Below are 23,475 nucleotides of genomic sequence, written 5' to 3'. Positions count from 1 at the left end.
ATTGTTGCCCTTAAATTCGATTAATTTAAAGGGGTGAAAAATTAATTAATTAAAAAGATATATGTATTTTAATGAATATATACATACTAATATAAATTATAATTTTTTATATATATTATTTTATATGAAAATTGTCGATATACTCATCGGTATTTGGTGTACCAATAATTTTGAATCTGTAGCGGTATTAAAATTATTGTGACCTATTCGTCCGTAGTCGATATACCAATAAAATATGAACTTCGGTATCGATAACGTTATTTTGAATATTGTTGAAATACATAGTTGCAACCCTAAAATTATAAACCATGCTAAAAGTATGAAGGGATTGTATATCTAGTTTCATATTGACCAAATTTTACACGCATCAGTGTTCCAACACCTTAATTACGACAGATATATTACAACTTTGTTGCTAAGCTAGAGCTTTTGAGTATATAGAAAGTCGCACAGAATCCGGAACATGCTTGGGTGTCAAGGAAAGTCAAAGAATGAGTATGACTTTCCTATAAGAAGGAATTTTGAGTAGTGTTTTTAATACCAAGGGCAAGAAAACAACTTATTCTATTCTAATTGTAAAACTCAAAAATGCATATCATCTTAAAGTCAAGTACATATAACCACGTAACCGATGTTACGGAAAACCAATAAAACAAAGGTAGTTAAAAAATAAAATAAAAAAAGTTTTCAATGGAAAACAAGGAGTATGATGATTTCGAACCGTTTTGCAAATGGGAGACATCAACTTCGTATGACATTCTTAAGGTGTATCTCCAAGGTAACAACTATTGTATTGGCTATCAATTCTCATCCCCGATGATGGAAAAGGGAAAGGAAAAAAAAAATAAATAAATAAATAAAAAAAAAAAAATATATATATATATATATATATATATATATATATATATATATATATATACACAAATTGTGGTCTTTTACGACTCATTTCTTGTGCTTTTAGTTTTATCGAAAAAGATATTTATGTGACCCCTACTAAGATTTTGAAATTTTAATTTTGATTTTATGCTTAGCAGCTGAAAGTTATATCTATTAATCTATATTAGTTGCGTAGAGTTTGAGTTTTGTTTTCTAAATAGGCATAACTACGTATTAAATTATTAGACTTGCTCTTTTGGAGTTCTCATTAGTTTGTGCTGATATTTTACGTTATTGTCAATACAACATGTTTAGAATAATAGTCTGCTAAGGTGAATTTGTTATTACAATTGTGCTTATAATTTCGTCTCGGACTGAATTTGTTATTTTGTGCTACACAAACGTACTTAATTCTTTCTTTCTCTTATGGTTTATTTTTGTGTACAAGGTTTTCAAAAGGACCAGATAAAAATCGAGATCAACTCAAAGGACGAGTTAATCATCGACGGAGAACGTCCAGCTGATATATCGCCGAACAGAGTGAAGCGGTTTCGCAAGGAGATTAGAGTGTCACCAAAAGAGTACGACTTGAAAGAAATCGACGCCAACTTCGAAGCGGACTGCCTTTCTATATTCATGCCCAGAAAAGCTCGCTTACACATCATGTTCGCCGAGCAGATTCTGAGCCTGAAACATCAGTTACGACAAAGGCCCAAAATACCGAAAATAAATAGCGATGTGCAAGTTATAACAGCGATTTCTGTAGGGATAGTTCTGGGTATGCTTTTTGCATTCAAGTTCTCTCACAACACTTCGGAGCCACGCTCTAAAACCTAATATTTCTATGAATCTTCTTGCTCTGCATATGGTAGACAAGCCATGTTACTGTAATCTGTTCCTTGCTCAATAAGTCAATAAAGAAAGTCTCAAATACAAGGGAAAATTAAAAGGGTGTGAGGAAAGATAAGAGCAAAAATAAAAAAATTATATGTTTTGTTTTAAAAAAAAAATCATGAAAATTGAGAGGAAAGAAGGAAAAGTGAGAAAATAAATACAAACGCGAGCCCAACATATAGAAATTGGATGGATTTTAGATTCCACCCAATTTTCTACAAAAAATTGAATCCTACATTTTCCTCCATCCAAACCACACAAGAAAAACAGAAGGGATGTCCTTTTTCTTTCCATCCTGTTTTTCGAGTTCCAAACAAAGCCATTAAGAATCAAATTTCAACAGAGAGAGAGTATTCCGAATCTCCCAACAGCAACACATGATCACCTAATGGAATTACTCGCTTGCCTCTCTCATCAGAAAAGCTTAGTTGACTGCAAGTATCAATCGATAAACTTGCTTTGACCGAGCTCCCAGAGACAACAAACACGCTTTCGAATCCTACGAGCTGTTTCTCCGGCGCTCCTTCGACAACTTTCGGAGGCCTGGAAAACAGCATGACCACGTGTCTTCCATCCAAATCTCCCAGGTTTTTCACGGAGGCTTCCACAGAGAACCCGAGCGAATCACAAGATGGCACCTCGTCTACGTACACGTAATCTCGTCGGTCTTCTGCCACGTGGTGTAAGACACGCCCTCCTGGTCCGTGATCGAAAGAGCCCAATAAGCTCAGTTTCTTGGGAAGCGAAACGGATGTGTATGTGTAGTTGACATAGCTCAGGCCGTGTCCGAATGAATAGACGCTGCTTCCAGTGTAGAATCTGTACGTTCTTCCGGGATAGCCGCGAGAAGGGTCGGCGCGCATTCTCATGTCGTTCATCGGGATTTTGGTGTAAGCCTCGGGATACCAAGTCATCGCAAGCCTTCCACCTAAAGTAATTTAATCTATAAATATTCTTTTTATAGGGAAAAATATTCTTTTTATGGGTATGCTGGGTAATTAAATGCGTAAAGATTTGATTTTGTTAGCTTTCAGACTCCTAGTTATACCAACAAAATACTTTTCAACCTATACAAAAATAAGCTTTAACAGACACCGAATCAGATATAGATGAATAAATGAATAAAGCCTAAAGAAGTCTATACAAAGCATTACAAAACGCAGCCAAGACCAGAAGAGTGAAAGAAAAAAAAAATTTAGCATAAAAAAACAAAAAGTGGTGTGTTTTGGATAATTACTTGGATTGACAAGTCCGAACACGATCTCGGCGAGTGCTTGTCCCCCGGCTTCCCCGGGATAGCCGATCCAAAGAATGCTCGCAACGTGAGGATGAACCTCGGCAAAAGAAACATCGAGAGGACCGCCGCCAGTAAGAATCAAGATCACAGGTTTCTTAGTGGCAGCAGCCACGGAGGATACGAGATTCATCTGTTTTCCGGGCAAGAGAAGGCTGACGCGATCGAGATCCTCTCTCTCTTGGGACAAGTCGATTCCGAGGATCATTATCGCGTAATCAGCTTCTTTCGCAATTCCGACCGCCTCGTGAAACCCGGCATCAGAGTCGCACGAGACATTGTGGCAGCCGAGTGCGTAGGATGTAATCTTTACGTGCTCTTTGAACGCATCAAAGAGGCTCTTTGTGCTGCAGGGAATTCCTATTCACTCGAAACAAAAAAAAAAAAAAAAAAAACTATCACTAGCTCAAAATGGGAAATAAATATTAGAAAAATCCCACGGACTAGGTCACTTGAAACGTTAGATTTGCAATCTAGCCAACTTTTTAAGCATTTTAAAATCTAGCCACATTTGGTGAGGTGGCCTCATTAATCAGATAGTATTATACATGATTATCCTTAGCATTTTCATACGGTAATTTTAGTAAATGGTCAATTTACCAAAATAAACAAAACGCTGGCTAATTCCTTAAAATCAAGTTTAAAATTGGATAAAAATAAAAATAAAAACTGAAGTGAGAGTATCTATTTGTGCCAAGATATTTATATAAGATAAAATCCCTCAAGGAAGTGGTGTTGGCTTGAAAAAATGTTCTATTGTTTGCTTAAATTCAACATCCACCAAGGAGCAAACATTGGTCACAAAATTTCTCAAACCCAAAAACTCTTAGTACCTGTATAACCCCCGCCGAGTTTGGTGGAGTCATTTGCCCAAGGACCGATAAGAGCCAGTGACGACACGGCGTCCTTGCGTAGAGGCAAGAATTTGTTGTCGTTCTTGAGAAGCACGATTCCCTGCCTCGCGGCTTCGAGCGCCAATTCCTTGTGCTCAGAGGTACAAACATCTTGAGGACCCAACCTCCCGTATTTTCCTTTGCTAGGGTCTCCATCGAACAGCCCAAGCCTTATCTGAACAGAGAAGAGATTGACGAGTGCTCTGTCTATGTCCTTCTCCTCCACCTTTCCTTTCTGGACCGCAGACAGTGTCTTCCGAAGCAAGAACGTCCCACAATTTATATCCGTCCCTACAAAATTCCCCGCAGCTCTTCGAAAATCGATAATGCTCAACATAATAGCACTAACAAATCAATAGCAATAGTAATGAAGAAAGCCATAATAAAAAAAATACCTGCTTTGAGGACATCGGCAACGGCATCTTCGGGGGTTTTGGTGTAATGCTGATATTCATACACCGTCGCCACGGCATCACAGTCCGAGGTGATGTATCTGTGTCAACAAAACAGCGTTTAAGGAAAAGGCTTTTTACGCAGAGATTCGACTTTGAGAAAGCGGATTATTACCCTTTGAAGCCCCATTCATTGCGAGCTTGATCCAAGAGCTCCTTGCTAGCACACGCCGGAACTCCATTCACCGCGTTGTAAGAACACATCAAGCAGCTAGCTTTCCCTTTCTCCACGCAGCTACGGAACGGCGCTTGATACGTGTCCTCGAAATCTTGCTCCGTCACCTACAACAACAAAAAAAACACCACTTCAGTTCAGTGCCTCTCAAACCCAAAAAAAAAAAAAAAAAAAAAAGAGCATATATACCACTGCATTGAAGTTGTAGCGAGCAAAGTTCCCCCACATCTCGAGATCATAAGCAGAGAGGTGCTTGCAACAAGCGGAGAGCATCAAACCTCCACCGGCGGCATCATCGCCGACGTTGAGCTCCCCGCCCTGAAAGGCGGTGACGAACTCGACGGCGAAGGCGGAGGTGAGGAAGGGGTCCTCGCCGGGGGTCTCCTGGCCGCGGCCCCACCGGGGGTCCCGGAACACGTTCACGTTGGGCGCCCAGAACGTGAGCCCGGCGCGGCCGGAGTTGTACATGGCGCGGGCCTCGGCGCCCACGGCGGCGGCGACTCGGCGCCAGAGCGCGCGGCTGAAGGAGGCGGCCTGGACCAGGACCTGCGGGAAGGCGGTGGCGGCGGGGACGGCGCCGCCGAAGGAGACGCCGGGGCCGTTGGTGGCGAGGCCGTGGAGGGCCTCCGACCACCACTCGTAGGCCGGCACGCCGAGCCGCGGGACGGCGGAGGCGTTGTTGCAGAGCTGGGAGACCTTCTCGGGGAGTGTGAGGAGGGAGACCAGCGAGTGGGCCCGGGCGGCCACGGAGCGCGATGTGTCGCAGAATGGGTGGTGGTGGTGGTCCGGCCATTTGCAGGGGAACTCCGGGGGAGAATCTGATCGGGACTTCGAAATGGTGGTCGCCAAGAAGAAGAAGACGATCAAGACCCTACTCCTTCTGCTTGAGCTTGACATCTTTGCTTTCTGCTTCTTCTTGTTTGTTTGGCATCGTCACTCTGCTGTTTTATATCCGTGGGATGGGAGATGGGATCAGCTTGAAATCGTGATTGGTGTGACGTTAATTTATATTTTACTCACGTTTTAGTTCGTTGATTGAATATTGATGTCTTCCACAAGGAAGTAATCGGTTAAAATAAGGTCTGATAAAAAAAAAATAATAATAATAATAATAATAATAATAAATTAAAAAATAGGTTTTAAATGCAGTTTTGCCTAGAGCTTTCTAATTTTAGAAAAATGGGAAAATGACATAAATATACCCTGTGTTTTAGTGAAATGTTGAGTTAAATTTTGGTTTTCAAAAATGTCGAGTTCATACCTTCTGTTTAACTAAAATGACGAAATTATATCATCTATTTAACTAAAATGACGTAATTATACCTTTAAATAGACAACAGTACCACGAATCTTCTTTTTATTGAATTTTCATTGACGTTGACTATAATATTTATATATAAACACCAATTATCTTTATTCATTCACGTCATATACGTAATTTATTTAAAAACTAAAAAATAAACAACAGCCTCTTAGTCGTGAAAAACACAAAAAAATGCAAATGGGTAAAAATCGACAGTTGATAGTCATCAAAATCACAAATTCGAACATATAATCAAGGATTTAGAGTTGCAATTCGAACACGGAATGAAATAATCTATTTGGATATATGAATTTTATTATTTAATTTCAATTTAAGACTAATTTTATTTCAAAATTGGAAATTTGAAAATTAGGATATTGGTTTCGATTTGATTCGGTTTTTCTTATATAAGACTTAATATCAATGAAAGGGAGATTTGTGATATTGTTATCCATTTCAGGGTATAATTGCGTCATTTTAGTTAAATAAATTGTATAATTTCGTCATTTTAGTTAAATAGAATGTATGAACTCGACATTTTTGAAAACCAAATGTTAAACTCGACATTTCACTAAAACACAGGGTATATATATGTTATTTTCCTATAAAAATTGACATGTCAGACAAAAAATGGAACAAAAAAAATGCTGAAAATTAAAATTCATATATAATTTTCAAATGCTGTTTTTCATAAAAAAAATAAAAAAAATAAAAAATAAACCGACGTGCTAATGAAAAATTGAACCGAAATAATAATGAAAAATAAATTAATAAAAAAAATATTTATAAATATATTACAACCCAAGGATTGACTTTTCGGGAAAACCGTCTTATCAGAGAGTACCGGTACTGGTTCGATATTTACCATTTTTGTTCTAATTTATCGGTGCTTTCCGACGGTTTCCGATGCTTTCCGGTGCTTTACGGGGGTTTTCGTTCATCGCAATCTTTTTTGTCAACTTTCATTGGTTTTCGGTAGGTAAGTTTCGGGGGTTTCTCGAATTTTGGGGGTTTTTTTTTTATTATCATTTTTTACTTTAATCCATAATTTCAAGAGTTTGAGCAATGAATATGAGTTTATTGGTTGTTTTGTATGTATTTTTAGGTTTAATCTGAATTAAAATGTTGATTTTTAATTCGAATCTGAATTTTTTGATGTTGTATATGATAATTTGACGATGTTCTTGAGTGGGTGTACTTGAGATGAATATGATGTTTATAATGTTTATTGATGATTAATGATGTTCTTGAGTTTAATATGATGATTTGATGATGAATATGATGATTTGTAATGATAAATTGATATCATGTATTCGTTGTTGTATGAACTATGAAAAATATGTTTATTTTTGCAAAATATTTGTCTAAATACCCTTCGGTTTCTTACATTTTTTGTCGATTTTCTCTACGGTAAGCGGTTTTCTGCCGGTATCGATTTCCCTTTTTTTCTGAATACCCATTGATTTCCCTTTCGATAAGTGGTTTACCCCCATAATTAAAGTTTCGATACAATAACAGTAACGGTAGGGCAAACTTTTGTACAAACCTCACTTGTAAAAATAAATTAATAAAAAAAGATACACGTGAATAGATGCATGATCAAATCAATTCAAAGGCTGATAATAATAAGAGAAATCAACTAATTTGCCACTAATTTCATAACATTTTCCCACTTTCCACCAAAATGCTAATTTTTCTCAAAATGTCACCATCTATGTCAACAATGTTGACATCTATGTTTGCAATTCACTATTAGATGTCAACATTGTTGACATAGGGTGATATTTTGGGAAAAATTGGCGTTTTGGTGGAAAATTGGAAAATGTTATGAAATTGGTGGTAAATTAAGCAATTTCTCTAATAATAATAATAATATAGTATATTATATAAGTGCCATTTGTGCCATATATAATTATAAATATTTAAATATTAAAGTTTTTTTTTCCTATATCCACGAATCATATCCAATCTCTTTTTATTCTAACTTCCCTATAAACACTATTCGCACTTCTAATAAAAATTTAAACAAAAATCTCAAAAGCATCTTTCCCTTTTCTTTTCTTTTTTTCCTATGTCCACTTCATCTTTTTTCTTATCCACCAAAACAAGGATGGAAATAACGGGATTACTGGAAGCAAATCGATCGGTATACCGGTTTTTGGCACTTGTCGATAGCGGTATAAACAAAACCGCTAGATACCGAGAAAACCGCCGGTAACTGGAAGGAAACCAGATCGGTTACCGAAACTCCAAAAACCAGGTCAAATTTTTTTTTTTTAATTTAAAAAAAAATGTAATTTCAGCCAATGATCGTGGGTCGACCTTTGAAAATTTTGAAATTTTGAGCTCATGATCGTGAATGTTAAATAATAGAGGGTTGAATATTGCTCCAACGGGTATGTTGAAGTGCAAAACGTGATGTATTGTAATTAAAATATTGTAGACTATTTACATTTTTATCTTATGTTTTATATATATATATATATATATATATATATATATATATATATATATAATGATGTGTTCACTGGATACCCCTCGGTAAATCTGGTATTTTTTGGTAAACCACGTCGGTAACGGTAACTTCATCGGTATCATTTACTATTATCCTCATTGGATACCCAAGTAAACCATTGGTATCTCCCGGTAACCCAGCAAAATATGAGTCCCGGTATGATATCGGTAACGGTATTTCAATCCTTGCACCAAAATAAACAGACTCAAAAAATGCTTCAACTCATCAATAAATGCTTTAACAAAATTCACAAATTCAAGAAAACCTCCGAAATTCTCCGATTTTTTGTTATTTTTTTAATTGAAACGTGTCGAAATGGCAAAAAATTGAAAAGGCCAAGGGTATTAGTTTAAAAATAAAAGAAGGGTGTATATTTCAAAATATTTAACAAATTTATCCATTTTGAGTTATAATTTGTCAACTTCTCTTTTCATATATTCACATGCTATATATATATATATAGTTCATTCATCACAAAGGATATTCTATAACTTTCTTTTTACATCGTTCTATAACTTCTTTTTACGTCCTTGAAAAAGTTTATATAATTTTTATTTTTTTTGTTTTTACTGGGTTAAAAACCAGGAAAGTGTTCAGCAGCTTTTAGCTTCTCTTCCAGTAAGCTAGAGAGAGGCACATCTAAAATCACGCACGCGCTCAAGATTGAAAGTGTAGTTTGACACTTTGACTTGAAACTCTTGTCTCTCTGCTTTCACGTGAGGACCACGACACAAACACACACTCCCCCAAAACTCCAATCCAGCTGCCCCGCAACACAGAAGAAGGAAAAAAAAAAAAAAAAAAAAAAAGAAGAAGGAGTAAACCTCTCACTCTCTCAGTAATAAAACCAAACCAACAACACATACACACTGATACACAGAGAGAGGCGAGCAGAGAAATGAGTGTGAATCAAACCCACCCACCATGAAAACGACAAGAACAATGCCTTGGCCGTCTCACCCACTCCTACTCCTCCTTCTCCTCTCCCACTCAGCCGCCGCCGCCTTCCACCCCGACGCCGCCGCGCTGATCGCGTTCAAGTCACGCGCCGACCTCACCGGCCGCCTCCTCTTCCTCCTCACCGAGCCCTACGACTACTGCCAGTGGCGGGGCGTGAAGTGCGGGCAGGGGCGCGTGGTCCGACTCGCCCTCCCGAGCCTCGGCCTCCGCGGCTCAGTCGCCCCGAACTCCCTGAGCCGGCTCGACCAGCTCCGAGTCCTGAGCCTCGCCAACAACTCCCTCTCCGGCCCAATCCCCGACCTCTCCGGACTCCAGAACCTCAAGTCCCTCTTCCTCTCCCACAACTCCTTCTCCGGCTCCTTCCCTCCCTCCCTCCTCTCCCTCCGCCTCCTCGCCGTCCTCGATCTCGCCGGAAACCACTTCTCCGGCCCCATCCCCTCCCGCCTCACCGCCCTCCGCCGCCTCACCGCCCTCCAGCTCCAGCTCAACCGCTTCAACGCCTCTCTCCCGCCGCTCAACCACTCGCTCCTCGTCGCCTTCAACGTCTCCGCAAACAACCTCACCGGTCCGATCCCCGTCACCCCGACCCTCTCCCGCTTCGGACCCTCCTCCTTCTCCGGCAACCCAGGCCTCTGCGGCGAGCTCCTCAACAACCCCTGCCCCGCCACCTCCTCCTCGCCCTTCTTCGACGTCCCCGTGGCCCCCGCCAGCCCCCTCGCCGCCGGTTCCGAGGACACCGTGGTTCTTCCTCCGAACCCTCGGGCCGAGAACAACAACAAGACCGGGGTCGTGGTCGGGCTCGTCGTCACCGTCGTGATTCTCGCCGCCGTTGCCTTGCTCCTCTCCGTGGGCGTTCGGCGGCGGAGGAGGGCGACGAACGCGAAAGCGCCGAAGCTGGGATCCCCGGCGAGATCGCAGCCGGAGCCGGAGCCGATGGAGGAGACTCGGGGGAGAGTCGAGAAGAGCGGGGACTTGGTGTTCGCTCCGGGGGAGGCTGAGCTGTACGGGCTTGAGCAGCTGATGAGAGGCTCGGCGGAGCTGCTGGGGCGCGGGACGGTGGGGACCACTTACAAGGCCGTGCTGGAGAGCCAGCTGGCGGTCACGGTGAAGCGGCTCGACGGCGCGAAGACGGCCGCCACGGGGCGCGAGGCCTTCCAGCGCCACATGGACGCTGTCGGCGCTCTCAGGCATCCCAATCTCGTTCCGGTCAGGGCTTACTTTCAGGCTCAGGGAGAGAGGCTTGTGATCTTTGATTACCAGGCCAATGGTAGTCTCTACAATCTCATCCACGGTCAGTTCCGAGTTCAAACTCAATGCCTTGAACGAGGAATGTTATGATGAATCAATGACCTGTGGCAAGCAAATTAATTAATATAATTTGGTGGGACAGGAAATGCGTAGCTTTTATTAGCCGAAAAGAGTGTTAGGACTTGGGATCAAAGTATAATATCTAGAAATATCTTAGTCTATAAATAAGGCATACTAAGATGGAAACGGGATGAGATGAGACTCCTATTCGGATAGCATCGAAAGTCCGATATCATTCTTATTCCGATTAATACGAATATCACGGGGAAATTTTCTTTCTTGCAAAGGCTTAAATAAAATGAAATTTTGCTGCTGTGTGACAGGATCGAAAACAAGCAGGGCAAAGCCTCTCCACTGGACCTCGTGCCTGAAAATATCGGAAGACGTGGCTCAAGGCCTCGCGTACATTCACAACGCGTCGAAGCTTATCCACGGGAACCTCAAATCGAGCAACGTCCTTCTGGGCCCCGATTTCGAGGCCTGCCTCGCGGACTACGGCCTCGCGGTGCTCGCGGGCCCGTCTTCGACTACCGTCGACGATCCGGATTCCTTGGGCTACAAGGCGCCCGAGACCCGGAAACCGGGCCGCCGGGCCTCGGCCAAGTCCGACGTGTTCGCGTTCGGAGTCTTGGTTTTGGAGCTCTTGACGGGGAAACACCCCTCGCAGCACCCGTTCCTCTTGCCCGCGGACGTCCCCGATTGGGTCAGAGCCACGCGGGACGACGCCGCTGACGAGGACTGCCAGCTGGCGATGCTGACCGAGGTCGCGTGCGTTTGCAGCGTGGCTTCGCCGGAGCAGAGGCCCGCCATGGGCCAAGTCTTGAAGATGATCCAAGAGATCAAAGAGAGCGTCGCTACCGATCACAACCCTGTCTCTGGGTACTCGTAGTCCTGTTATATATCGGCGCTCCAGAGAAACAAGCGAAGTAACTTTCTGAGGTGGAAAGTCTGAGAAGCCTGAGGGAAAGTCCTTTGCGAAAAGGGTTATCTTATTACAGTGTTACACGGCCAAAGCCATTCTTCTGAGTATTGGTTTATCGGTAAATTCTTCTGACTGCTAAGGATTTTTGGTTGTCTCTTAAAAGCTTTCATGACCAGAAAGGTCGGTGCTTTGATTCATTTGCTAAGTGACGTACTGGTAAAGATCATATAGGGGTTATGTGGCTGTTAATTGTTCTTATTTGTGCGGAATATTGTGGACGAATCAGGGTCAATTACAGCATAAATAATAGTCTTTGTTCTGTTGTTCTAGATAAATGATCAAGCGGAAGGTAAAAGAATGAGATTATAAATTTTACTCAAATCTGGACTAAAAAATGATATTTTTTTGCTTGGACAATGATTCCACTAATAAAAATCCGATCAAATATCATAAAGGTCATAGCTCTCGCACTTTCTCTTTTCCCGCTATATTCTCTCAAATGATTTTTTCATGTTTCTTTTCTCCATGAGATATTATACCAATATTATTATTTTACTGTCATGTACCAATTTTAAACCAAAACTAAAAAATTGACAAATCTATTATCAAGTTCCCATTTTAAAATTGACAAACTTTTCGCGTGAGAGCTGGCGGTGATTTTTCCTACATTTTTCGATGTCGACCTATGGTTTTGCCGGAGTGGCAGCGGTGGAGAGTTTTTTTTTCTTTTTCGTTTTTTTTTTCTTTTTCGTGTTTGGGTAATGGAGAAGACGTAGGGAATCGGAGAGAAGAAGGGAAGTGAAATGGAGAGAGAGTGGGAATGAAAAGTCACAAAATGAGAGTAAAAAAAAAAGGTGAGTAACGGTTGAAATTTTTTTTTTTTTTTTTTTTAGAATTTTAAAATTTAATTGGTTTTTAAGTGGTGTAGAGTTCTTTATGCTTAAGTCTTGGTAATAAATCTGTCAATTTTTTGGTTTTGGTTGAAAATTGATAAATGACAATAAAGTAGTGATATTGGCATCAACATCCCTTTTTTCATCTATTGTTTTCTCTAGCATCTCTTTTTTTTTTGTTACACCATGTTTCTCAAAACGCAAAAATGCTCAATTTTAATAGTTACGCTTAAAGATGGTCATTAGGAACGGAAAAACTACGGAATGCTGATCCTCTAGTTACTTAACTTTGTGGCATTTATCAAGTCGTAACAATATTGAATTTGATCTCTGTCACCGTCGTTGAAGCATATTATGCCAGATTATCGTATTGTGGACTTTCTCAACAATCACATACCCTTTTTTGTCTACATCTCGAATGAATTGCAACTTTAGGTCGATACATTTGTCTTCTCATGGAATTGGTTCTAGGTCAAGTCAAGTGTATCGCGCCTTGATTGTCAAAAAATAACTCAAACTCATTTTGCTCGAACCCGAGCTCACCAATCAACTCATTCGACCAAACAGTGCAACCACTTGTTGTAATTACGTCTCCTACTCATTGTACAACCAAATAAAGTGAACACATATGCAATCAATAATTGCATCTCATCCGAATTACCCGCAAAGTCCATATCCACAATATCTCTCAACTTTGAAAAATCGACATTTAAAGTTACCTTGAAAAATTAAATGATCCACTCCACTGTCTCTAAATGCTATCTTTCCTAAATGGCCATAATCGAGCCACAAAGCTAGCCGCATGCTGTGACGGACTCACAGCCAAGCCTCAAGAGGCCTGGCCCCCCCAAGCCATAATTTTCGGGCTGAATTTTTTTTTTTTTTTCCCTAGCCTAAATTGATTTTTGGCCCCCTTCCCAAATCTGGATCCGCTACTGGTCCGCATGTATTTAATAATGCGTACGTTATAGAATGCACGAGACTCTTAACAATCATACTCACCTGAGATATTTCTTGCGGAAAGTTTGAAATCCGTCGTTAAAAGTGTTAAAATAATATTTGTTTTGGACATCCCAAACTTAACAACAAGCTTTGAGGATAATCATTGAGAGACACGAATAATATACGTTCTCTCTTATCCCGTGTAATAAGTATCTACATTTTTAGCAAATACGATAACGTTAACTCTCAAGATGCATCACTATTGATAAATCCCCAAATGAGAAGTCGAGTTCTAAATCATCATCATACACATAAAATAAAATAAAATAATAGCACCTTAAAGTTTAGCAATTTAGTGATTACTGCCTGTATTTTTATCAATTCGAGTCCTGTATATTTATCAAATTCTCCCTAAACAAAAAATTGGTTAATTAGAGAAGCAAAATAGAGGTGTGAAATCATTTATTTCTTCCCCAAAAAAAAAAAAAACTCTTTGATGGACGACGCGGCAGGCTTCTACCCACCGGCGCCGGCTTCCCACCACTACCCTTTCCAGCTCCCGCCTCCGTACTACGCGCCGCCGCTGGTCCTCTCTCCGGCGGCGTCGCACAACGAGGTCCGGACGCTCTTCGTCGCCGGTCTTCCGGCGGACGTGAAGCCGAGGGAAATCTATAATCTCTTCCGCGAGTTCCCAGGTTACGAGTCATCGCATCTCCGAAACCCTTCCCAATCCTCCCAGGTACTCTATTGCGCTTCACTACCTAACCACTTTTGCAAATTTTAAGTGTGTACTAAATTACAGGCCATTTTGTTAATATACTTAAAACTAAATATGGAAGTTGCTGGCCGTGTTGCAGATTGAATCCGTAGACGACGGTGCTAATGCTTTAACATTTTTTTTTTTTTTTTTTTTTTTTTTTGTAGCCATTTGCTTTTGCTGTGTTTTTGGAACAGCAGTTTGCAATTGCCGCGATGGAGGCTTTGAATGTATAAATCTTCACCTTGTCGCTATATATATATATATATATATATATATATATATATATATATTATTTTTTCCTCTGGAATCAGATTGCTATAAAAGCTTATTCAACACATTGATGCCAAGCGCATGAACTGTGTAGACTGCAGAATGATGTGGTATAATTTTAGAAGAGTCAGATTCTTGATTAAAAATGAAAGACCAGTTTGGAAATAAACTCCGAAAACAAAAGTACAAACCTACAAGGCACTTTATCAAATCCCTAAGGAGGAACATAAAAGAAAAAATCTTTACAATCAGTACAAAACAAAGATAACTATAGAGCGATGAGATGGTCATCTTGTCCAGCAGGTCAAAAAGTTACAGTCATCTCCCTCAAAATTGCTTTCGTCTACCTCGAACATGCTATAGGAATTAGTGGATATCTTCTTTCTCAATTTATTTTGCTCCCATAATTCATTACTCAACTCTACATTTTCTATTTACTGTCTTTTCTTGCCACCACTACTTTCCCATAATTCTGGGATATATTAATAGAGCATTGACCCCTGCACTTTTTTATCTCAATTTGTACTTTCTGTGTTTCATTAGTATTTAGTATTGGTAAACACTAGTTTCCATGTCTAAAATTCATGCCTTTTTTTTATGCTTGTTGCATTACCCAGTCCGATTATTAACCTAAAGTTTGTATCTGAATATAATTGTATATATGTGTCATTAACAAGTACTCCAATTTCGCATGTTATATGAAGGGTATGGTGTTCGATTTGGAGAAGGGGTCAACACTGTATATTGATCTAGCCAAATCAAATTCTAGATCAAAGCGCCAAAGAGCAGGTTTGTCGCTTGCTTGTTTGAGTTTCTGATTTCCGTTCATGTTTTTCATTTCCGCAAAGAATGTAGCTTTGCTCATTACTCTCTGCATCCGGTTGGTCATTTCAAGTAGATGACGGGAGATTCGGGTATGACAAGAGGGCTAAAGGGTCTAATGATTCTGGTAAGAAAAACACCGTGTTTTGTAGGAGCTCTTTTTTCGGAGACCTTGCATGATTTAGAACATGGTTGAGTTTGAATCCACGCATAGTAAAAAGATAAAAATAAAAATTGTTGGTCACGTGAAAAAGCTCACTCACGTTGCACATGTTTTTGCACGGTTGGACACTAGCAGGTATTGACAGCACACACACGCCTGGAATCGGTAATTCCGCTTACAACATCACTGCTTATCCATCTGCACCAAGGTCATATATGCACTACTCGACCACATCTGAAAAAAAAAAAAAATATTACTGCTAGCTCAAAAATCTGCTTATATGTTATTGCTTCTTCTAGCTTAAGGGGATTGGAGATATGATGTATGACTTACTGAATGCCTCTGCTTCTGTCTGAAATTGAAATCGCATCTAATAAGTACCTTCTCTTATTTTCTTTTGTCACTACTACGCCATTTAGCCGAGGGAATTTGGACGCCAGAGCTTTAAACGAGACCACGGCTTCGCATTCGGTAGAATTATTTTCCTCGTCTTTTTTTTCATTCAAAAGTCTTGCATGTAATGTACACGAACTTGATTTTGCCTTTATCAAATGTTTGCTTGAATGTATATTTTAACGTTTCTCGCAATGTGCTCTTGTTTTGTCGGATTATTATTACATTTTTGTTCAGTGTGAAATAATGTCATATCTTTCTGTATGTGCTCGTGTTCTTTAACACTTACAGCTTGAATTATTCTCTGCAGCGCTTACCTCAAATTAACACCCCTTGCCCAACCCTTTTTGTGGCTAATTTAGGGCTTGCTTGCACCGAGCAGGAGCTTATTCAAACATTTTCAAGGTCAATGACAACTCGGTTTTTACTTCATCCAAATATGATATTTTTGCATAAAACCCTTGGATTCTGACACCACTAGTCAATGCTTCTGTAGATGTCATGGGTTCATAAAACTGAAGATGCAAGAAACTTATGGGGCTCTAGTAGCATTTGTCGATTTTCAGGTTCTTTAATATGTGATTGCATGTTTATAAAAATGTCGGCTTTACATTTGGCTTTTTCGTTGATTTCATTATCCCATGTGATGCAAAAAAAAAAAAATATAAAGTTTCACTCTACGCAGGATACAGCAAGTTCAACGGAAGCGCTAAGTCATCTCCAAGGCACTCGTCTCTTTTCCTCAACTGGTGAAGGAATTCGATTACAGTATCCTTTATTTTGATGCTCATATATATATTCCTTTAATAAACAGGAATTTTTTTTCTTCTTTTGCTGTCGTAATTTCATTGAAATCTTTTCCCAGTTTGTCTTTAACCAGAAATGTAGGTATGCCAGATCAAGAATGGGGACACGAAAGCGGGCAAATTGAATTAAAGGAAACCAGAATTACAAGTGTTTAAATTATTTTCCTATCTAGGAAATTAACTATATACGGTAGTTAACTATACCTTGTTTGTAGCATTTATAATAATGACATCAATAGTATAGATGTCAGAGTTATATCACCTGTGTATTAGTAATAACTAATTAGATATTGAGTGTGACACTAAATTTTCTCCATTCGCTTGCCCTGGTTTTTTTTATTCAGCGAAAAATGCCCAGTGGTCGCTGTACTTGAACCAAAACTACTTTTGGGATTCAGAGTATTGATTTAGAGGTGGAAAGAAATAGAAAATCATTGGCGTCGTTTTTACTAGTAAAGTCTCTTCCTTTTCCTACCCAGAGATGAGTATGAAGTTCTATGAACTTTAGCTGATGCTTGACTTCCACGCTCTCTATGCTATGACTTGGAAGTAAAAGCTCTTTTATTGATATTATCTCTCTCTCTCTCGACAATCAATCAGACAAGCGTTTTTTTATTATAAATAATATTCTTAAAATGGTACGTGACATCTACTAGAAGGCAAAGAAAATCTAATAAAGTAGTGCAAATTTTCTCTCACGGAACAACAAAACGAATATCAACTCTTGCTCATGTGGACTATACATCATATTGACAAACAAAATTTGGTACAGTAATCATCGTTCAGTTAAAAATTCACCTAATCGATTAGAAAAATAAGGAACTTTCCCTAAAAACAGAGTAAGTTATGTAGCGTGAGAATACCGGCGGATGCTGAGTGGACGTGTGAGAGCGTCATCTGTCCCTTCGTTTTTTTAATTAGTTGTTTTTGTTAGGTTGATCAAATTAACCTCTTTAAGATAATAATTTATATATTGATAACCTGAGTTTGTGATTTTTAACGGTCAGTCTCTCTTAGTGGCCACATTTTATTTTACTTAGTTTTACTGATCTTATTTTGACCAATAATTAATTGACTAAGAATTAATATATCAAACTAACCATATTACTTTTTCCTGATTTTTTTTTTACAAATAAACAGTGTAATACAAATTATGCAAATTCTTTCATATTATTTATTTATATAAATTATTCAGATGTGTGATGTGGGATAATCTACCTCTTCCAGTTCCAGTGTGACGGTTTTATTATAATAGTTGGGGTTGTATGTACACACACACAAAGATAGATACATACTGAGCCCTTTTTTGGATTTAACAATCAAGTACACGTGACGTGGGCGACTTTGATCACGTGTCTTGATTCGGTGGGTCCGAAGCCATTTTTCTAGACCTTGGGAAGCTCAAGAAAGATCATAGCATGAATCCGGATAAAGAGAGAACGCTTTTGAAGCCATCGAATTGCGGCGGATGGGGTGGAATCTACTCCTTTTGAAGCCGAGAAAGAGAGAACACTTTGAGGTCGAAACCTTAAATGTCCTTCAATCCACGGTTCTAAAGAGAGATTATGAGCGTGGTGGTGGTTGCTCTTCGCTCAGCTTCACGCAGGAAGTGAGTTTGCTCTTCTCTCGACTCCACGCTGGGAGTAAGTTCGCTCTTCTCTCAACTTCGAGCCAGAAGCGATTTCGTCGTCACGGTTTCCTAAGAAAAGAGAAAACGTGAAGCGTGTGGTAGGATATTCCTCTTATTTGAAGAACATGAGAATCGATTTCTCAAGCTCTTTGACATTTTTATAGAGAGAATATAATTTGACTTAGTTAGCCATGGTTTTTGAGAGAAATTGTTTGAGATAGAGTAAATATTTCTTCTCCCCATTCTAGAGAGAATGTAATTGAATTACTTATCTTTTTGTGTGATATTGTGTAAGAGATGTGAAATGAGATGAGAGAAATATCGGAAAATATCGGCGTAACAATACAAGAAACACAAGCACAGAAAATATTCAATTCAGAAGCTAGTGTGGTGTTGACATATAAAATATATTAAGCCGCCCATCAATTTCAAAGTGGTCACAATAGAAACCTTGTATAGAATTCGCGTGATATACAAACGATACCTGCGCGTTGCAACGAAGGTAACTAATGTATATTTTATTCGGATAATAAATCATGTACATAATTCATTGTCCTTTTGTAATGAGAAATAGTACATTTTAAAAAATTATTAAAATATACAAAATGCTAAAATAACATAATAAATTTAACTTATATTCTATATGATATCAATGAGTATTTGAATTTGTTTTATACCCTAATTAAAGTTAGTCAACATAATAATCACATTTTTACATGCACTCTTATCCGTCAATTTAAATAAGCACAAATAGTTATATAAATTCGTCAATTTAAAATTTACATATTTATCTAGGTTATAATTTTAAAAATATTTATTTATTAAATATTAATCAAGATAAATAAGCACAACTAATTTATATGAATTACTTAATTTAAAATGACGTACTTCGACTTCCCAATATATTCACACTTCAAAAGCGTGATTCCGAAATAGCGACACCACCTCTTTTTAAGTGAATGGTGCGTCTTATAGTATTATCGTGAATCACTCATTCTTATCAGGGACGGAGCTAGAGAAGTTCACCAAAAAGAGGTTGATTTGAAAGGGGGGGAAAAAAATCAGAGGGGGCTAATTTGAAAATTTTCAAGATAATTTTTTTTTTTTTTTTAAACATGGGCCAAAAGTGTAAAAATAATTGAGAGGAGCTTGAGCACCACTCAACCTACTGTAGCTCCGTCTCCGATTCTTATTCTTACTGTTATCAAATAATTACATCTTTAATGAAATATGAAGTACAAATATGGCTTTTTATATGCATAAACATATAGTTGAAAGGATTAGAACAATTCATATATTCAACTATGCAAAGTATACATCATTTAGCTATGAGATCAAAATAATTGTATAATTTAAAAACTTTTACATATCTATACATTTTGGTAATATATGTGATTCATACAATTGCAATGAAATTTTTGTTAATTGACTTCAAACTCTTTACGATCAAGAATACAAATAAATCGTATCCCAATAACTAAATTATTAAATAATTATATATCTCTCTCCTCTATATATATAATTTTGAAGCCAATTCTTTTTATTAAAATAGAAAGAAAAATATCAGGCCTTAAATTTGTGGCCCAGTCCAAGCTCTTTGCAGCCCACATCAAGAAGGAATGTCTGATAAATTGTAATTGAAAACTAACTGCCCTAAATTGTTCCCGTCTCTCTCTCGTTCTCCTTCCAAGAGTTCCTTTTTATTTATTTTTCTTATGCGCATTATTTTTCATCGTTCTCGGTCACAGGTGTTCCATTAGTTGATTTTGTTTTGTTTTATCATTCGAAATTCCTCTTTCTTCCTCAATCAAGAAACTCGAAAAATAGAGTAGTTGGTAAAGAAAAACGTACTCTTCTCTATATTTACATAATACTAATGTCATCGGATTTAGGCTCACGGAATAGGTTCACTAAGAGGGTAAAGATTGCAGCTTTTAAATCCAACGATTCCAAGGACTCAAAAAGAACGCCTCGGAGACCTCGAGACCAGGGTGAGAATGGTGGTAGCAGCGAAGGAATGTATGGTAAGAAGAAAACGCCTGGGAGATCACGAGACCAGAGTGAAAATGATCGTACCAAAGAAGGAACGGAAGATAGGAAGAGAATGCTACGAAGACCTCACGAATATGATAATGGAGAAAATGACCGTAACAGAGAAGGAATGACTGATAGGAATAGAACGCCCCGGAGATCTCGAGACCACGGCGAAAATGGCGGTAGCGGAGAAAGAACAGATGGTAAGAAGAGAACGCCACAGAGATATCGCGATCAAGGTGAAAATGGAAGTAGCAGGAAAACAATGGAGGATTGGCAGAGAGAAGCTAGGGCTTTTATCTCCAACAAAACAGGGAAGAGAGTCTATCCCGCTCGTGGCGGTGCCGAGGGGTTCGAGAAGAACAAGGCTTGGTCGGGAAAAGGGCATTCCCAGGCTGTCTCAAGGAGTGTGTCTTCTCGAACAATGTGGGTTTCAGATATCTCAGAAGACAAGCCTTGTTCTCGAAATCGAAAAACGAGGAGCCAAGGCTTGGATTCTGGTGAGAATGAGCAACCGGATGTGTTGAGTTCAATCGAGAGAAAGGCTCGGGAGAAGAGGCAGAAGAGACTCCGTGAAGATCACGAGGGTCCGGGCGAGAAGCTGATGAAGTCGAAGCGTGTGATTCGGATAGACCGATGTGATTTGTCAAATAAGAGGCTGGATGATGGCATTAGCATTCCTAACATCGGTCAGTTCTTTAAGATTTTAATTAGTATTTTTTTTTAGTTCTTGCTATAATTTATTAATCTTTTGTTTTTGAAACCTAACATGATTTTTTAGCTACTGATGCATTGTGACATACTGAATGTTTTATGCCCTCTTTTAATATTTTTTAGCTCCAAAATTAAAAAAGGAGAAGAATGATGATTCGGAGGAGAAGAGTGAGATTTCGAAGAATGCGCAGTTTCGGGCAATACAGCCGAGTCCCTCCATCCTTGCCTATGTCGAAGATAATGTAATTTGTATGCGTTCTTATGGCATTTGCCTTCTTCAATCATTAATCTCATTTTTCTTAAATCTGCTCTCTTTTGATTGTGTGTGTGTGTGTGTGTTTTTTTTTTTTTACTATTCTGTGTATTCCCATGTATACCTATTCTAGTGATTAATTTTGGTGATTCGGTTACAGTTATTGGGGCGTAGACGATTAGATGAGCTTCGGAGGGCAGGTTACAACATCGAACTCACGACACCTCTGGATAATATTCCTAATTCTACTGCTTTAGAAAGAGAACGAATAGAAGAATCAGTATGTGTTATGGTTTTTTGTTTGAGAGAATATTATGATCAGCTTAAATCCTGCTATGGATTTGCATAAATGTATGTAATGACTTCTGATTCCTCTCACTTTCATGGACAGGTATTCAGAAACAAATTTGACTTTTTCGCTTCTGCAAAGGTTTCATCGTCGTTTCCACCACCCAATTTACCAGAGATCGCATTTGCAGGTAAAAATGTTGGCTTTTCGGCTTTTTATCCTCATTTCATGTATTGTTCTTGAGATGATTTCACTTTACAAGAATAATAATAATAATAGTAAAACATTATGTGGCCTATATCTGAGATGATTTCACTTTACAAGAATAATAATAATAATAATAATAGTAAAACATTATGTGGCCTATATCTGATTTACAATGCTTGGTTTATTGCACATGTAGGGGATACCATTTTATAAGACCTAATAACTCAGATTATCTTTTTTTAGGAAGGTCAAATGTTGGGAAATCCTCGCTACTGAATGCACTTACCAGACAATGGGGCGTCGTGCGTACATCTGATAAGCCCGGGCATACACAGGTACTCAAAAACCCTGACTTCATATATTTTTAGTTAGGTTAGATTTATTATTGCTGAAATCACCTGAAACTGTGACTTTTTGTGCAGACCATTAACTTCTTTGACCTGGGATCGAAGCTCTGCATGGTTGATTTGCCTGGTTATGGCTTTGCTTATGCAAAAGAAGAAGTTAAAGAGGCTTGGGAAGAGCTTGTGAGTGCTATCAAACACAGTCTGGACATTTCTTTTGTATCTTTTTAGTGTTTTTGCGCTTGGAGATAAAGATCATCTAAATGATTGGCTTTCAAATTTGTAGGTGAAGGAGTATGTTTCAACAAGAGTTGGGTTAAAAAGGGTATGCCTTCTTATTGATACCAAATGGGGAATGAAGCCAAGGGATCGTGAACTTATCCAACTAATGGAAAGGTACAAATAATCGCTCATCACATGATTCGTTATCGAACTTAAATGGAAGGGTTATTGATTTGTCATTTACATTCTTCAATTATAGAGCTCAAACGCAATACCAGATTGTTTTGACAAAGACAGATACGGTTTTCCCAATTGATGTGGCTCGTCGAGCAATGCAAATTGAAGAGGTTAACACACAACAAGTCGTTGATTGACATTTGTTCTTATAACACAACGCATATTCCGATGATATTTTTTGTGGTTTTGTTGCAGACCCTCAAGGCAAATAAGTCTGTTGTTCAACCTGCGGTAAGTGAGAGCATATTCATTTGATTCAACATCTAATTATGCTTCGTTCCATTAAAAAAAAAAAAAATCTTAAGATCTTCGGTGTTGTAATTTCAGGTGATGGTAAGCTCAAAATCCGGCGCTGGTATCCGAAGTTTGAGAACCGCACTTGCTAAGATTGCTCGCTTTGCCAAAATCTAATATTTTGCGTAATCGAGTTAACTTCATGCTTGTTGGCTTTTTGTTGAGGCAAGCAGTCTGTATAAACTAGACCCTGTGATAATTTCCTTGCAGGCTATGGGGATTTTGTTAATCGAGTTCAAAGATAAAATTGTAGCTGAAAGGCTAAAATCTAGTTAATGCAAAACAAAATGATGGTTAAGCGGTCATTGCTCATTTCAGGACTACAACAACAAAAATTTCTTAAGAGTGCAGGTTTTTGTGTTTTTTGTCTTCTTTCAATTCAAAGTTTTATTGATTATAGCTACTATGTAATGTACACGCGCATTTATCTTTAGAATGCAACTATATCCCAAACGTAATGTTTGGAATGACCTACTAAGTTACAAATTTTTTATATTTATTGAAAAGAAATTACCTCATTTTTTTCTCATCCCTTAAAAAAATCATAATTAATATTTTTACTCCGGTTTTCATGATCTCATCTTGTAAGATATATTGAGCCACCCTTCAA

The 23,475-nt window shown here is 38.7% G+C and overlaps 5 protein-coding genes across 7 annotated transcripts; 4 read left to right on the top strand and 1 right to left on the bottom strand.

The window, feature by feature from the left end:
• Nucleotides 1–561: 561 nt before the first annotated feature.
• On the top strand, nucleotides 562–1,826 carry LOC149400038 (inactive protein RESTRICTED TEV MOVEMENT 2-like). Its single transcript, XM_089612173.1, has 2 exons — nucleotides 562–778; nucleotides 1,325–1,826. Exons 1-2 carry the CDS (start codon nucleotides 691–693, stop codon nucleotides 1,711–1,713), a joined length of 477 nt encoding a protein of 158 aa, XP_089468299.1. The 5' UTR covers nucleotides 562–690; the 3' UTR covers nucleotides 1,714–1,826.
• Nucleotides 1,827–1,867: 41 nt separating this feature from the next.
• On the bottom strand, nucleotides 1,868–5,605 carry LOC149400037 (Glycosyl hydrolase family protein). Its single transcript, XM_089612172.1, has 6 exons — nucleotides 4,774–5,605; nucleotides 4,525–4,691; nucleotides 4,353–4,450; nucleotides 3,898–4,248; nucleotides 3,008–3,424; nucleotides 1,868–2,698 (listed from the first exon to the last, which is right to left on the bottom strand). Exons 1-6 carry the CDS (start codon nucleotides 5,479–5,481, stop codon nucleotides 2,100–2,102), a joined length of 2,340 nt encoding a protein of 779 aa, XP_089468298.1. The 5' UTR covers nucleotides 5,482–5,605; the 3' UTR covers nucleotides 1,868–2,099.
• Nucleotides 5,606–9,070: 3,465 nt separating this feature from the next.
• LOC149400036 (Leucine-rich repeat protein kinase family protein) lies at nucleotides 9,071–11,927 on the top strand. The gene is made up of 2 exons (XM_089613006.1): nucleotides 9,071–10,653; nucleotides 10,994–11,927. The coding sequence occupies exons 1-2, from the start codon at nucleotides 9,327–9,329 to the stop codon at nucleotides 11,557–11,559; spliced, it is 1,893 nt and encodes a 630-aa protein (XP_089469132.1). The 5' UTR covers nucleotides 9,071–9,326; the 3' UTR covers nucleotides 11,560–11,927.
• A 1,972-nt stretch (nucleotides 11,928–13,899) lies between these two features.
• Nucleotides 13,900–17,098, top strand: LOC149400035 (RNA-binding (RRM/RBD/RNP motifs) family protein). Of its 3 annotated transcripts, none has more exons than XM_089613878.1 (10): nucleotides 13,900–14,166; nucleotides 14,352–14,414; nucleotides 15,162–15,246; nucleotides 15,356–15,406; nucleotides 15,575–15,650; nucleotides 15,862–15,913; nucleotides 16,146–16,240; nucleotides 16,332–16,401; nucleotides 16,521–16,603; nucleotides 16,724–17,098. In XM_089613878.1, the coding sequence occupies exons 1-10, from the start codon at nucleotides 13,924–13,926 to the stop codon at nucleotides 16,764–16,766; spliced, it is 861 nt and encodes a 286-aa protein (XP_089470004.1). In that variant the 5' UTR covers nucleotides 13,900–13,923; the 3' UTR covers nucleotides 16,767–17,098. The 3 variants fall into 3 exon arrangements, with proteins under 3 accessions (XP_089470004.1, XP_089470002.1, XP_089470003.1); XM_089613876.1 differs by having other exon boundaries at nucleotides 13,903–14,166; nucleotides 15,578–15,650; XM_089613877.1 differs by lacking the exon at nucleotides 14,352–14,414 and having other exon boundaries at nucleotides 13,903–14,166.
• A 2,846-nt stretch (nucleotides 17,099–19,944) lies between these two features.
• LOC149400034 (P-loop containing nucleoside triphosphate hydrolases superfamily protein) lies at nucleotides 19,945–23,282 on the top strand. The gene is made up of 10 exons (XM_089613585.1): nucleotides 19,945–20,994; nucleotides 21,143–21,261; nucleotides 21,433–21,552; nucleotides 21,664–21,751; nucleotides 22,012–22,103; nucleotides 22,191–22,295; nucleotides 22,399–22,508; nucleotides 22,594–22,681; nucleotides 22,767–22,802; nucleotides 22,899–23,282. Exons 1-10 carry the CDS (start codon nucleotides 20,148–20,150, stop codon nucleotides 22,980–22,982), a joined length of 1,689 nt encoding a protein of 562 aa, XP_089469711.1. The 5' UTR covers nucleotides 19,945–20,147; the 3' UTR covers nucleotides 22,983–23,282.
• The last annotated feature ends 193 nt before the right edge of the window (nucleotides 23,283–23,475 follow it).

This window comes from Urtica dioica, chromosome 4, assembly GCF_054948205.1.
Source record: "Urtica dioica subsp. dioica isolate 48M chromosome 4, U.dioica_male_clone48M_v1_H2, whole genome shotgun sequence".
In the NCBI taxonomy this organism is placed as follows: Eukaryota; Viridiplantae; Streptophyta; class Magnoliopsida; order Rosales; family Urticaceae; genus Urtica; species Urtica dioica.
Note: the sequence above shows the minus strand (reverse complement) of the source record. Positions and strands in the feature narration are given on the sequence as shown.